At 47.7% G+C, this 12,979-nt stretch overlaps 1 protein-coding gene across 1 annotated transcript; it reads right to left on the bottom strand.

The window, feature by feature from the left end:
• Positions 1-1,095: 1,095 nt before the first annotated feature.
• On the bottom strand, positions 1,096-7,917 carry LOC117853028 (LRR receptor-like serine/threonine-protein kinase SIK1). The gene is made up of 26 exons (XM_034735373.2): positions 7,356-7,917; positions 6,888-6,959; positions 6,583-6,654; positions 6,405-6,476; positions 6,074-6,145; positions 5,805-5,876; positions 5,661-5,732; positions 5,502-5,573; positions 5,350-5,418; positions 5,109-5,180; positions 4,949-5,020; positions 4,795-4,866; positions 4,644-4,715; positions 4,488-4,559; positions 4,329-4,400; positions 4,137-4,208; positions 3,947-4,018; positions 3,793-3,864; positions 3,636-3,707; positions 3,478-3,549; positions 3,324-3,395; positions 3,173-3,243; positions 2,957-3,088; positions 2,520-2,858; positions 2,047-2,417; positions 1,096-1,889 (listed from the first exon to the last, which is right to left on the bottom strand). The coding sequence occupies exons 1-26, from the start codon at positions 7,577-7,579 to the stop codon at positions 1,527-1,529; spliced, it is 2,937 nt and encodes a 978-aa protein (XP_034591264.1). The 5' UTR covers positions 7,580-7,917; the 3' UTR covers positions 1,096-1,526.
• Positions 7,918-12,979: the final 5,062 nt, after the last annotated feature.

Raw genomic sequence — 12,979 nt, 5'->3', positions numbered from 1 at the left:
CTGTGGCTCAGGGATCGTTCACTGGTGAAGCGCGTGCATTCGCCGGCTCGCGTGTCCCGTGGAGATCGATCCGAGGCCGCGAGATCCCGCGGCGTGCGCGCATCGGTTTGTCCCATCACGGCCGAATAAAGCGCCGCGGCACGCCGGCACCTGCTCCCCCTCCCCCTCTCCTCTCCCACGTCGCGTCGGCGCTGCCGCCGCCGTGGACCCCGACCCGTCCGGCGGTCGGTTTGCTCGAGCTCGACGCCCGCCGGTCGCCGGCTGCCGCGAGAGATTCCTCAGACATGCTGCTGGGCTGTTGCTGACAGGACAGGACGGCACATCGGGACCTGTCAGTCAGCCGCCGGGCCGCCGCCTCAGCCTCACCCTGACGGGCGTTTCCTGCCGGCACGACGCGATACTGTTGGGGCGGCCTTGTTGTTAGCAAACAGTGCGGTCACCGGCAGGTGGAGCGGCGAGTGGCGCCAGGACACATGCCAGTGGCGCGCAGCGATGCGTCACGCACGGCGCGTGCCTTGTCAGCTACATTGGCAGGTGCCTGCTGCAGTGGGCTGCTATAACAGAAGGCTTCCATGCTCCAGGTCAGAGCGGGCAGCAGCCGGCAGGTCGCATGGCCGAGTCAAGTCGGAGAAGGGACCCGGTTGCTCGCAGAACTGCCATTGACTACCAGACGAGACAGGAGCTCCACAAACAGTCACCACCTGGCGCCGTCGGCCTCCTGTGCTGTGCACTAATCCTAACAGCCAAGGGTTTTGGCACGATCCTGACTGTCTCTTACCTGTTGAGTGTTAACACACGGAGCACGGTGTTCCGCTTCAGAAAATCAGAGGAAAAGAAGATCAGCAACAGTTCAAGCACAGAAAAATCGAAGAAGTTACGACGGCTGAAACGTTCTCCCTTTCGACGCAAAGGTTTCATTCACTGCGAAGACGTACTCACGACTCACGAGCTACACGACTCAGCGCTCATCTTGCTGACGAACAAGAAGGACAACGAGGCGGCCAAACGGGCGTAAATTCAGTTCCAGGCTTCCAGCCATGCACCGCAGAGGGACCATGACGACAGCAGAGAGAGAGAAAGAGAGCAACTCATAGATACCAGTCAAAAAAGGTGATGCATTTCATTTACAACAGCCCGGCTTGTCCAATGCAGGATACATGGTTCAATTCAATGCGTTTTCCCAGGATCCAAGAAAGCTCCATGGCCTAGCTCTGAATCGCCCCCAGCACATGAATGCCTCGGATTCATGGCGCTCACGGGACACCTCTGTCTGACAGATCCATCCACCGGGCTCGTGTCGTGATTACACCCTGAACCACCACGGCAATCCCTTCCCTACCAGCACCACATCATCTCCTTCCAAAACAACATCAAGAAGAACAATGGACATCATCATCTACTGCGAATCCTACACCTATTTCCTTCCTGCACTGTGCTACTATGCTTTTGCTACCTTCTTACTTGGATCTCTACTTGGGAGAAAAATTTGGGAACTCTGGAGTTAGAGAGGGAGGGAGAAGGGGGGATCATGACATTGTGTGCTTGGATATGACCTCGCCGAACCGCACGAACCACTGCTCGTCCGAGGAGCTGTTGTCGCCGATGTCGACGGACACGTCGTGCTTCATGTCAGCCGTCGTCGTCGCCAGGAAGCGGGTGTAGTCGCCGGCCGCCCCCTTCGTCGTGGGAGGCTTCACGGCGGGTGCCGGCAGAAGGGAAAGCAGCACCCTCGCCACCTCGTGCATGGTCGGACGGTCGGCCGGGTGCCGCTTGGTGCACAGCAGGGCGAGCTGGAAGGCCTTCCGGACCAGGTTCATGTCCGTGCACGTCACTGACACCTCCGAGTCCACAGCCTCCATCACCGTGTTGTCATCAGCCTTTGCAAGTATCTGCACATGCCAGGAACATCTATCAGTCAAGCAAATCTTTCCAAGAAATCTGCAACTACATTGCATCACATTCTGTCTTTTTATTTCAGTACTGACTTTGACTAGCATGGAACAATTAAAGAAGGATCTGGTAAAGGAATTCAGCGTGGTGACTTACCAATTGATGCAAATTGGATTCATTGTCGACGGCCTTTTTCCCAGTGAGCAGCTCCAGAAGGACGATGCCAAAGCTGTAGACATCAGATTTCTCATTCAGCCTTGATGTCCGGGCGTACTCTGGATCAATGTAGCCGATGGTTCCTAGCACGTAGGTGGAGGCATGGGACTTGGCAGCTGGGACACATTTGGCGATGCCGAAATCAGAGAGGTGCGCTTCAAAGTTCTCGTCGAGCAGGATGTTTGAGGACTTGACATCCCTGTGGACTATGCGAGGGTTGCAGTCATGGTGAAGATAGGCCAGTCCTTGCGCAGCACCCACCGCGATCTTCAGCCTCGTGTCCCAATCAAGCTTCACCTTCTTTGATGGACCTGAAATTGACCACGGGTCATCACAGCTATGTTTACTGAGGCATTTGCAAAAGAGTGCAAGGAAACAACATGAATAAAGGCTCAGAAGTCCTAAGTCCTAACCATGAAGAAGGTCCCACAGGGAACCATTTTCCATGTAATCGTAGAAGAGCAGGTTTCCATGAGGAGAGAGTGAGAAGCCATGAAGGCTGACGAGATTCCTGTGTCGAATGCTACCAATCGTCTCCAGTTCTGTCTCAAACTCACGGAGGCTGTGGTTATACTGACTGTAAAGCCGTTTGACAGCAATGGCCTTGCCGCTCTTGAGATCACATTTGTACACAGTACTTGATGCGCCATAACCAATGATGTATTTCTCGCTAAAATTCTCAGTTAACCTCATAATTTCTTCATAGGTATGGGAAGCCATGTCCATTTGAAGGACTACTAGCTTTGGTGGTCCTGAAACATGATGAAGAAAAGTAGTAAACGAGCGTCAGCATATTAGGACATGGCTCTGGAATATACTGCAATGCAAGGGGTGAGTGACGTGCGCATACCTTGCACTGGCTTGTCAGATCCTTTCTCAGGTGGCAGTGGCTTGTTTGTTTTGTAGATTGCCAGCAGCATAATGCAGAGTAGTATGATGAAGCCTAAGATAATGCAAGCAACCGCTGTCCGAGAAATGTTGACTGTAGTATAAAAGTCATAAAAGCATGAGTTAGAAGCAAATGGAGAAGTGGCTGCTGAGTACTAGCTCAGGACTTGTATGGTACCTTTTGTTCCATGAGCATGTCCACAGCTGGAGTCTTGGCAGTACACATAGAGCATAGGATTACCTTCAAAGCTGCATTTAGAAATCATTATTTTTCAGAAACTATAAGCAAACGGATATCAAAGACTGCAGATGGAGCCATTTGTTCATACCTATCCATTGGAAATTTTGAGAAGTTCTTTGCCGATGGGACGTGTCCAGAAAAGTTGTTGTATGACAAATTCCTGAAATGAACATAACACATGTTTTAATTCTGGAGAAGTCATTAACCATGCTGTTAGGGCAAAGTTAAGACAGAAAACATACAAGGTAATTAAGCTGAAGCAGTTAGCCAGCTGAGCAGGGATCTCCCCCACTAAATTGTTGTTGTTAAGAATCCTGTGTAATAAAACCACAGATCAGTAAAATTCTACCATCACATGCAGTAGAAATTCAGAATAATAGTACCATGAAGGAGGACTCACAAGCTATCAAGGTTCTGCAGCTGTCCAAGTTCTTCAGGGAGATAACCGGACAAGTTGTTGCTGGATATGTCGCTGTACATAAAGAATACTTCAGATGAATCATATGATCGCATATTACTAGAACACATGACAACATTTCACAAGGGTGTTCCCTTACATTACTTGGACGCTTCTCAAGTTTCCAAATTCAGCAGGCACAGATCCAATAAGATGGTTTTTACTCAAATTCCTGCACAAACAGTTGTGGACATCAGGCAATAATGCACATAGAAAAGTCAATATGAATTCTAAAAAGTTGGTCCTTGACGCACAATTCAAGAAGATGCTCGAGATCACCGATAGTGGGAGGAACTGGTCCAGAAAAATCATTGTAGGACAGATCCCTGTGCCAAAATGGAGGAAGAAGATAGTTAACAAAATGAAGTGGCTGCGACGCAACACATAACTCAGAGAATTCATAGCACTAGGTAACAAATAATATAGGTAAAAAGGTCTCCTTACAGTGTGTCCAAGTTGACTATGTGACCAAGTTCAGAGGGAATCTGGCCTTTTAAATTGTTTGAAGAAAGGTTCCTATATTTTTTTGAGATAAAATTAATTACACACCAGAGTGGTAAAATACTAAAAAAGAAATAATAACGTGCTCGGAAGGGCAACAGTTGTAAGAAGACTTCTACAAGTGCAACTACTTACAAGTATGTCAAGCTCTCCAACTTCTGGAAACCACCAGGGATAGAGCCATTCAGTCTATTGCCATACACATTGCTGAGAACGAAAGAAACATAATTTAAGCATGAGAAACACATTATTGTTCCATTGAATACTGTGATAAATGCATGCTTACAAACTTACAATTTGTTCAGTGCACTGCAGGAACTGATGTTTGCAGGAATATGACCCTCAAGATTGTTGTTGGCAAGATTTCTACAGAATTATACAACTTATCAGTAAATACAGAGATCATAATAAACATTAATTTGTGTACTTGCATATGGGATAGGTTCTTACAACTCAAATAATTCTGTGAGCTTGCCAAGCTCAGCTGGAATGGTGCCAGTTAGTTCATTATCATTCAGCTGCCTGGATGGAATTAATGTTGAACTCCATTAAGATCACACATCAACGTACATGCAAAATTATTAAGATAACAATTACTTACAGGTAGCTGAGTTTACTCATGTTCCCCAGTTCTGGTGGTATGTGCCCAGTAAGTTTGTTGCCATGTAAATAGCTGAAAATGAATGGTTATATAAACTATTAATAAAAGAAAAAAATATGGTTTGGGAAAGAAGAGTAATGTTGATGATACTAACAGTTTGCCAGTGTAGGATAGGTTGCCAAGTATAGGAGGAATCGGCCCTACCAGGTCATTCTCGCTCAGGTCTCTGAGAATCAAATTTGGACAAGTGTTTATGGACAAGTAAAGAAACCGGTATTAATGGACTGAACTGCTGTATTTCACTTTTTACTCACAGGACAGCAAGAGCCTGCATGAGGCCAATCACTTCTGGAATTCTTCCAGTCAGTCTATTTCCTTGAAGTGACCTGTAAAAAACAATGCAAGGATTAAACAGAAGGCCTGCATGCAAGTATGTACTTGTGCATCAGGACATAGGTCAGCTATAGAACTATCTAAATGAAGCAAAGCACAGTACTGCAAGAGAGAAAAAGGGGGTAAAAGTACAGAAGATTTGAAGAAATCAGGATGACTTACAGTGTGGCTACTTGAAGGTATCCTATGTTGTAAGGTATTTCTCCAGAGATTTGGTTGTATGAAATATCCCTGCAGGCCAAATAGGCAAAAAAATTTAGGATCCTAACCTAAGGAGAACCAACACACCAATAGAATCATTAGGGCCAACATACAGAATCTCAAAGCTAGTACAGTTCCCTATGCCCTCTGGAATGGTTCCTGTGAGATTGTTTCCCCTTACATCACTGCATATATGGAAGGCAACTACGTCAATAAGATCACACTGTAGATATGCAGAAGGACATACAATGGAGCAGGGCAGTTGAACTTACAAGTACCACAGGCCAGTCAGTTGGCACATATCAGGTGACAGAGTTCCAGTCAGTGAGTTACCCCTCAAGCCTCTGAGGATCAAGAGAACAGAAATGTTATCATCTGAAAACATATTTAAGGTATGCAAGTTGTATAGTGCTTACAGGTACTGCAGTACTTCATTCCAGTAGATGAGCCTCGGGATGTCGCCAGTAAGCTTGTTCTGAGCAAGGTCCCTATTCCAAAGAAACAAATGAACATTTCATCACCAAGAGAACATATGTGACAAAAAAAAAACACAAAAGGAAATTCCTTTGGTATGCACAATAAAGCAGAAAGGTAGGTGAAACAAACAGAACAAAATCACCAAATGTGTCCAGCAATCATAAAAGAAGTAAAGGTCACAGATAGATAAAGGTCCTAGGAAGCTTACAAGGTCTTGAGATTTGGAATCTGGGACAATGTGGAAGGGATGGGTCCCGTGAGTTGGTTGTTCTTCAAAATCCTGCATCAAGATAGGAGAGAAAAATGTAAAAAAAAACAGCAATCCAAAAGCACTAAAAAGAGTAGGTAGCAAGACAGACAAAAACCATAAACAATTTCTTGTATCACAACAAATGCCTGTATCACACAAGCTAATCATGAAGCAGCATGTGCAACTGCCTCCCATTTTTTACTGCAACCACTTAGATACTCCAATATAGGTGCAAAAGTGACGATATCTTGCTAAAAGGAGTCAGGAAACAGGAATTGAGAGGGCTTACAGGTCCTCAAGCTGCTTGAGCTTGGAGATGGAGAAGGGGATGTCTCCATACAGCAAGTTGCCAGACAAATCCCTGCATAGATAATAGACAAGAAAAAACAGAGACCGATTAAAAAAATGCTAATCTACAGCAAAAAGGTAGTAACACAATAAAAGAAGACTTGGATTCAGGGACGCACAGATATTTTAAGGAGACACAATCCCCAATCTCATCTGGGATTTGGCCTGTGAGCTTGTTCAACTTGAGATCCCTGCACGAGCAAATCATTAGCACACAAATAAACTAATCAGCAGGTAAATCTAGGATGTGTCGGCTTAAAGTAAATAAAATACTAAAGAACCGTGTCACATCATGGCACGAGGGGTCAAATCATATGAGGTGTGGTAGGATTAAAAATAGGGATACGGGTATAGTCAAAATGCACAAAATCTCAGGCGGATGTAGGGAGGGGAAATTGTACGGTTCTCCGAGTCATCCACTTACACGAACTGTAGACTCTTGAGCTCCCCTATAGCCGGTGAGATCTCCCCTCCTAGGTTTAGATTTGACAGGTTCCTGTTTTTCCACAGAAAACAATCTCATCAGAAGATTCTCAATTGTTTTTCAGCAAACATGTAAAAAACGACCCTTTTTATTTTCGCCCAACAAATGGGCAACATGAAAGCATTTTCTCTCAGATATGCTACGGCAAGCAGAATGTTCCAAGAACAAAGCTTGAATGGCAAAAAAAACATGCTGCAATGTCCCCAAAAAGAGAGAAACATTCCAGTGAGTGATTTGCTCCTGATCAAAACGCAAGAAAGATGAATAGCGCAAGCCAAGCAACCCGCGCGGAGCAAGAAATGCAGGAATTAAGCAGGGCAAGAGGATTTCACAAGCGCCGCCACGCAGCCGCGAGAAACCAAAAGGCACAACACACAAGGAGGAGAGATCGAAGAAGAGTGTACGCACAGGCCGACGACGGCGAAGGAGGCGCTGTCGCAGGCGACGCCGCGCCAGGCGCAGTGGTCGCGGCCGCCGTCCCAGTCGACGAGCGCGTTGGCCGCGTTCCCGAACCCGGCCTTGACCGCCATCAGTGCCCGCCTCTCCCCGTCCCCATCCCCTCCTCCCGCCGCCGCCGCCGCAAGAACCAGCACCGCCGCCGCCGCAGACCACCACGGCCGCAGCGCCGCCATCCCGCGAGTCCGCAAGAGAGGAACCTTCCGAAGCCTTCGCTATCCCAGCCGCCAAAGCCACCACCTTTGCGTTCAGGCAACAACAGCCAGCCCGGGCCACTGCTACTACGAGCTCGTCGCCGCAGCTAGCACGGGCACAAGCGCCGCTCCATGTCAATGTGACGGGCAGGATGGAGGGGGGGAAGAGAGGAGTAGGAGGGCGACGGGGTCTGCGTGCGATGCGTTTTTGTGGTGGTGGTGGCGATAGCGACGTGACTGTGGTTGCTTTCGGGGGGCAGCCGCTGCCACTGCGCGCAGCGCGCAGCGAGGAGAGAGAAAACGGAGATCGATCAGTGCCAGAGCGTGGTGGTGGTAGGAGAGAGAAGAGGGAGGAGGGAGAAGGGTGGTGTTAAGGCTGACGGTCCCGGGCCCACCGCGTCAGAGTCTAGGCCCACATCGCAGAGGGGTGATACGTGTAGCCCGTAGGGGCCCGTGGGCCTCCCGTTTTCAAACTCCTCCACCGTTTGGCTCCTTGCGGCCGCCAGGCCGCAACCTCGATGACACGTGGGCCCGGAAGACACTGGAACCACCTGTCAGTGGGCGGAGCAGCGGCTGCCGTCTGCGGCAGGGATCCGGGGCCCACATGTCGGCTAGGTGGGTGAGGGGTTTAAGCCGGGCGAAATAGAGCGCGCGTAAAAAGAGAGGCGCGCCCGCCAGTCGGTTACCGGGGGGGGGGAGGCGGGATCGTCTCCGGGTGAGGAACCCTGTGGCCTCCCGTGTGGCCGCGGCTGGAGGTGGGCCCGGAGGCCCCATGGCCTGCGGCGGCGTTTTGTAGGTACAGATCGTACTGTGCCTGGTGAGCTGGATGACGCTCACGCCGGCGCTGTGACTGTGAGCGGAGTGGATGGAGGGAGGGAAGGGAATGGCGTCGCGACGGCGTCCCCTCCTCCTCCCTCCTCCTCGTGGTCACCAGTCACCACCGGCCATTGCCGACCACGACCACAGCCGTGCAGCCCGTACGAGCTGTCGCCCATGGCTGATGGCTCGTCAAGGTCTCGAGGAGATGCGGTTGAATCGTTGATTAGGGAAGGTGGCTGCAATTATTGGTTTATTAATCATGGTCGGGGCCCTGGGTTAGACCGGACCATGAATGTGGTCATGACTCGATGTCCATGGAATTAGGGCTCTCCAAAGAGTGGTAGGAGTACATGCTTATGTCTGGTACTCACATGAAGCTCCGTGACCATCCACATTGATTAAGCTCTTCGGCGACTTTTAGCCCCTAAAGTCAAGATCGTCGTTTCTCGTTTCGGCTATTGAATTAATTGGCGCACTTCATAGTGGAGCCATACTTAGGGATACATTTGTTTGAACAAACTCTTGTGCATCTTTGAAGTGTTATCGTAGAAACCTCACTAGATATAGTTATCGATCCCATCTACACACATATCGAATGTAAAGATTAAAAAGGATGGTTAGATCGTTAATCTAATAGATGGGAATAATTCGATAGCACTGACGTTCACACTTTGTAGATGCATTTTGGCTACCTAGATCATGTGTAGTGCGTTAATTTTACCACAAGAATTATAACAGTGACTATTCACATTGCATCCACGCCTCTCTCTCTCTCTCTTGGTTATTTGAAAACAATGAACATTTGGGTTTCCCTCCAAGATTCGAGCCCTCCCAATGCCGGCATCATGCGTACGTGCTGTGCTAAATTCTTGCCCATCAAGGCTAGGCAAGCTCCAGTAAAGGTTCCAAACGTCCCCTACTTCTCCCTGCCCTGCCCTGCACGCAGCATGCATTTGCATTCGCTTGCCCTGCCCTGCCCTGCATCGATCTCGATGCCGGCTCTCTGCATGCAGAGCCATCAGCAGGGCCGGCTCTGCTGCGATCGAAGTAACTCCTGCCGCTGCTGCTGCTGCTCTGCATTATGCTGATGCGTTCAGGCTCCATCACACTTGGTACATGATCCAGACGGCTGCAATGCCAACGCCAGTGCATCTCGTGCACACACATGTATGCACTGTTATCAACGCATGTTTGCAACGTAAGCAGAGGAATTAAATTCGTCTTACGTACTACGCTTTGCATTCACGATAGTAGTGTGTGTAGCTGTTGCAGGAATGGAATTAATCCACCCTTTATTTCATTTCGTTGATCGATAACAGTTAGACAATGCATTGGGAGGCCAAATGCAAATGCATTACTCTATTGGAGTTGCAAATGCTCCTCTCGAATTAAGGGGGTGTTTGGATACGAGGTGCTAAATTTTAACAGTGTCACATCGGATGTTCGGATGCTAATTAGGAGAACTAAACATGAGCTAATTATAAAACTAATTGCAGAACCCCGTGCTAATTCGCGTGACGAATCTATTAAGCCTAATTAATCCATCATTAGCAAATGGTTACTGTAGCACCATATTGTCAAATCATGGACTAATTAAGCTTAATAGATTCGTCTCACGAATTACACTCCATCTGTGCAATTAGTTTTGTAATTAGTCTATGTTTAACACTCCTAATTAGCATCCAAACATCCGATGTGACGGGTGTTAAACTTTAACACTATGGAGCCAAACAGGCCCTAAATCTTTGTCTCTCTTTTTTCACGTGTGTCCCAACTCTCAAGCTTGTATGTGCCCCTGACAAAGCTGGTGCTCTTCTTCTTCCTTTGAGCTGCCCAACGCATCGGCTGCTGCTGGCTCATCCTGCTCCTTGTAGGCTAGAGGCCAGACAAGCAAGTACTCCATGAGCAACACGGCAGAGAAATATTACTAGTATACAGAGAGGGAGGTGTGCCTTATAATTAGCTCTCCTGTCTGGCTTCCATCCATGCATGAGTCATAAAACACACACCAAGAGTATAGCCTCAGGCTTTGCAGCCTTCATCACCTTGGCTAGAGCTGCATCGATCACAAGGCGCCCTGTACATCCCTCACCTAGCCTCTCTGTTTCTGCGTGTGTGTGACAACACGAGCCAGCAGGCTGGTAAAGACTAAAGAGAGAGAAAACTGAAAACAGGCAGGCCAATGCAAGTAGCATATCAATGGAGGAAAAATAGGCACAAAGCAGCTAGGCAGCCATACAGGCATCAGAGAGATAGATGTTGGCTACTCATGCACACCACATGCAAACAAATATGAACATTCCAAAACCTCTCTCTCTCTCTAGATCTCTCTCTAAAAATCTCTCTCTAAAGGGGGGGGAGAGAGGAGAGCCAAAGAGGGAGATGCATCCAAACTTGCCTTCAATGAACCAGTGGCCTCGCTCTCTTTTTTCTGGCCTGGCCGAAAGCCTAGGCTGCAACTGTGCAAAGGCGTTGCACCTTAGTAACTGCCGAGCAATAACTGGATGCAGGGACCTAGAGCTGGGCAAGGCCAAGCAACCGCAGCACAGGCAGCTACTTGCAACTCATCACAAGTCAGCTGGCTCACAGGCCCGGCCATGCATGCCACATGGGACAAGCCCTGCGTGCCTAGTTTTGGACTAGTCAAAAGGTTGCTGCTCCATGCCATTGTGGAGACTGCATTGTTGCCATTGCTGCAGCAACGCTACTTATATATATATATATAGTTATATATATGTATATATAGAACTATACAAACAGCCAGCTCTTGGCAACAACAAAAAAAAAGTCTCTGCATCTCACCTATCTCCTGTTCTTGCTTGGTTTTGTTCTGGTAACCAGAGATAGTCATAGAGGTTGATGTGTGTGGTAGGGGACCAACGACAACGGTGTAACAACGAACTGTTTCCATCTTCTCCCCGGTCTGATGTCAATTCTCTGGAAGGTTTCGCTTTCAGGGCCCCCATGCAAATGTTCTGAAACTCTGAACGGTTAGAGTTGTTCGCTGACTGATTTAGCAGCACCAGTTAAAATTAGAATTTACATGTTCAGACTTTTTGAGCAAATTTAAATGCATGCATGCCTAAGGTCTTGTAAGATTGTCTGACCAAGGTCTTTATCTGTGAGAGGAAATGTTCTTAAATTGGTCCCTGTAATTTCTAAGCACAACAAACAAACAGTAGGTATAGTGTGCGCACAACCAAGGAATGCTGCTGTTCTGCAGCTGTTGTGTGCAGAGCAACAGGGTCCCTTATTTGTGTAAGATCACAGGTCCCATCAATCAGCAACAACATTTCGACAGCCTTCTTTTCTCCTTACTGTGCACACAAAACCACGGCCGGGTGATCATGAGAATAGTGATTTTTTTTTCATTTCCCTTGCAGTTTTCTTCTCCATCTTCTTCTGTGCAAGAAATGAAACTGAATAAATGGCGGGGGTACTGTTGCAGGCTTGCAGCTCAGTGTACAATGGATAATGCAGGTGCAGGGGTGAGCAAGTGAACAGTAGTAGTGTATCCTCTGGCCTCACAGTGTTTTTTTTGTTCGAATTGCTGATGGTATTCGTCATGTACGCATATGCATGTATGTGTAGAGTGGCTAGGACCATGCATACACATGGTGATGGATTGATTGAACCCATCATAGAATCCGTGATGGCCATCTCTCTCTCTCTCTCTCTCTCTCTCTCTCTCTCTAATCAAGAAGGCATGATGGAAGAAACATATGGCGTCCAAAAAGTGTGGGTAGAGAGAGATTTTTCTTTCTTTTTTTTGGCAATGTGGTTAGTGCATATGTGCCCATGCATAGATTTTAAAATGTTGATGGCGTTGACCAAAATATGAGAACATGTGCTACATACTGGTAAATGTGATGTATGTACACACCCAACTTGAGCCCATCCTTCTTGACTTGTCGTTACGATTTCTCTGTGGTTTAAATTTGGCAACATCATATCAGATCCTTCTTATCCATAAGACAACTAAATAAGCAAGCTGCTGCTCTACAAAGAGAATGAGGAGCCACAACATGGACCACACCTGCAATGCATGCACCAGCCCCACATCTAATCCAGCCCTACACACACAATGCAGACATACCCTCAAGTATAACTAAAAACAAAAAGCAAGCCCTGCACCATACCACCTGTCCATCCATATGGTGGAAATGGCAACAGTTTCAATACTTGAGATAATGAGGGGAGTGATGTGCAAGAAACCAGTGTGCCAAACCAAAAGGGGAAGGGCACAGTGGTAGTGTGGTACTGATGCCCCATTACTGGGTCCAGTGGGCATGTTATTGCTGGCACAGGCCATGTGATGTGGAGGAGGGAGGCAGAGCCAGCATGATGATGGCAACCCCAGAACCGGGGGGAAGCTAGATGAGAGGAGAAAAGTTTGTTTACTTCACTTGCATGGGTGTGCAGGGTAAAGAGATAAGGCCAACAGCCAACAATGTGGAACACTGTTTGTGGTTGTGGCCTAGGGATTGTTCTACACAGCATGTGAAATGGTTGTTTGTGCTAGAATTGTTGCATGTGATGTGAGCAGTTGAGCACATAACATGC

The sequence above is a fragment of the Setaria viridis genome, chromosome 4 (assembly GCF_005286985.2).
Source record: "Setaria viridis chromosome 4, Setaria_viridis_v4.0, whole genome shotgun sequence".
In the NCBI taxonomy this organism is placed as follows: domain Eukaryota; kingdom Viridiplantae; phylum Streptophyta; class Magnoliopsida; order Poales; family Poaceae; genus Setaria; species Setaria viridis.
Note: the sequence above shows the minus strand (reverse complement) of the source record. Positions and strands in the feature narration are given on the sequence as shown.

Coding starts and splice junctions, on each gene's coding strand:
- LOC117853028 (XM_034735373.2), bottom strand. CDS start 7,579: ATGGCGGCGCTGCGGCCGTGGTGGTCTGCGGCGGCGGCGGTGCTGGTT. Junction 4,401..4,487: donor TGCAGTGCACTGAACAAATT/GTAAGTTTGTAA, acceptor TTTCGTTCTCAG/CAATGTGTATGGCAATAGAC. Junction 3,396..3,477: donor TGCTTCAGCTTAATTACCTT/GTATGTTTTCTG, acceptor TGTTCATTTCAG/GAATTTGTCATACAACAACT.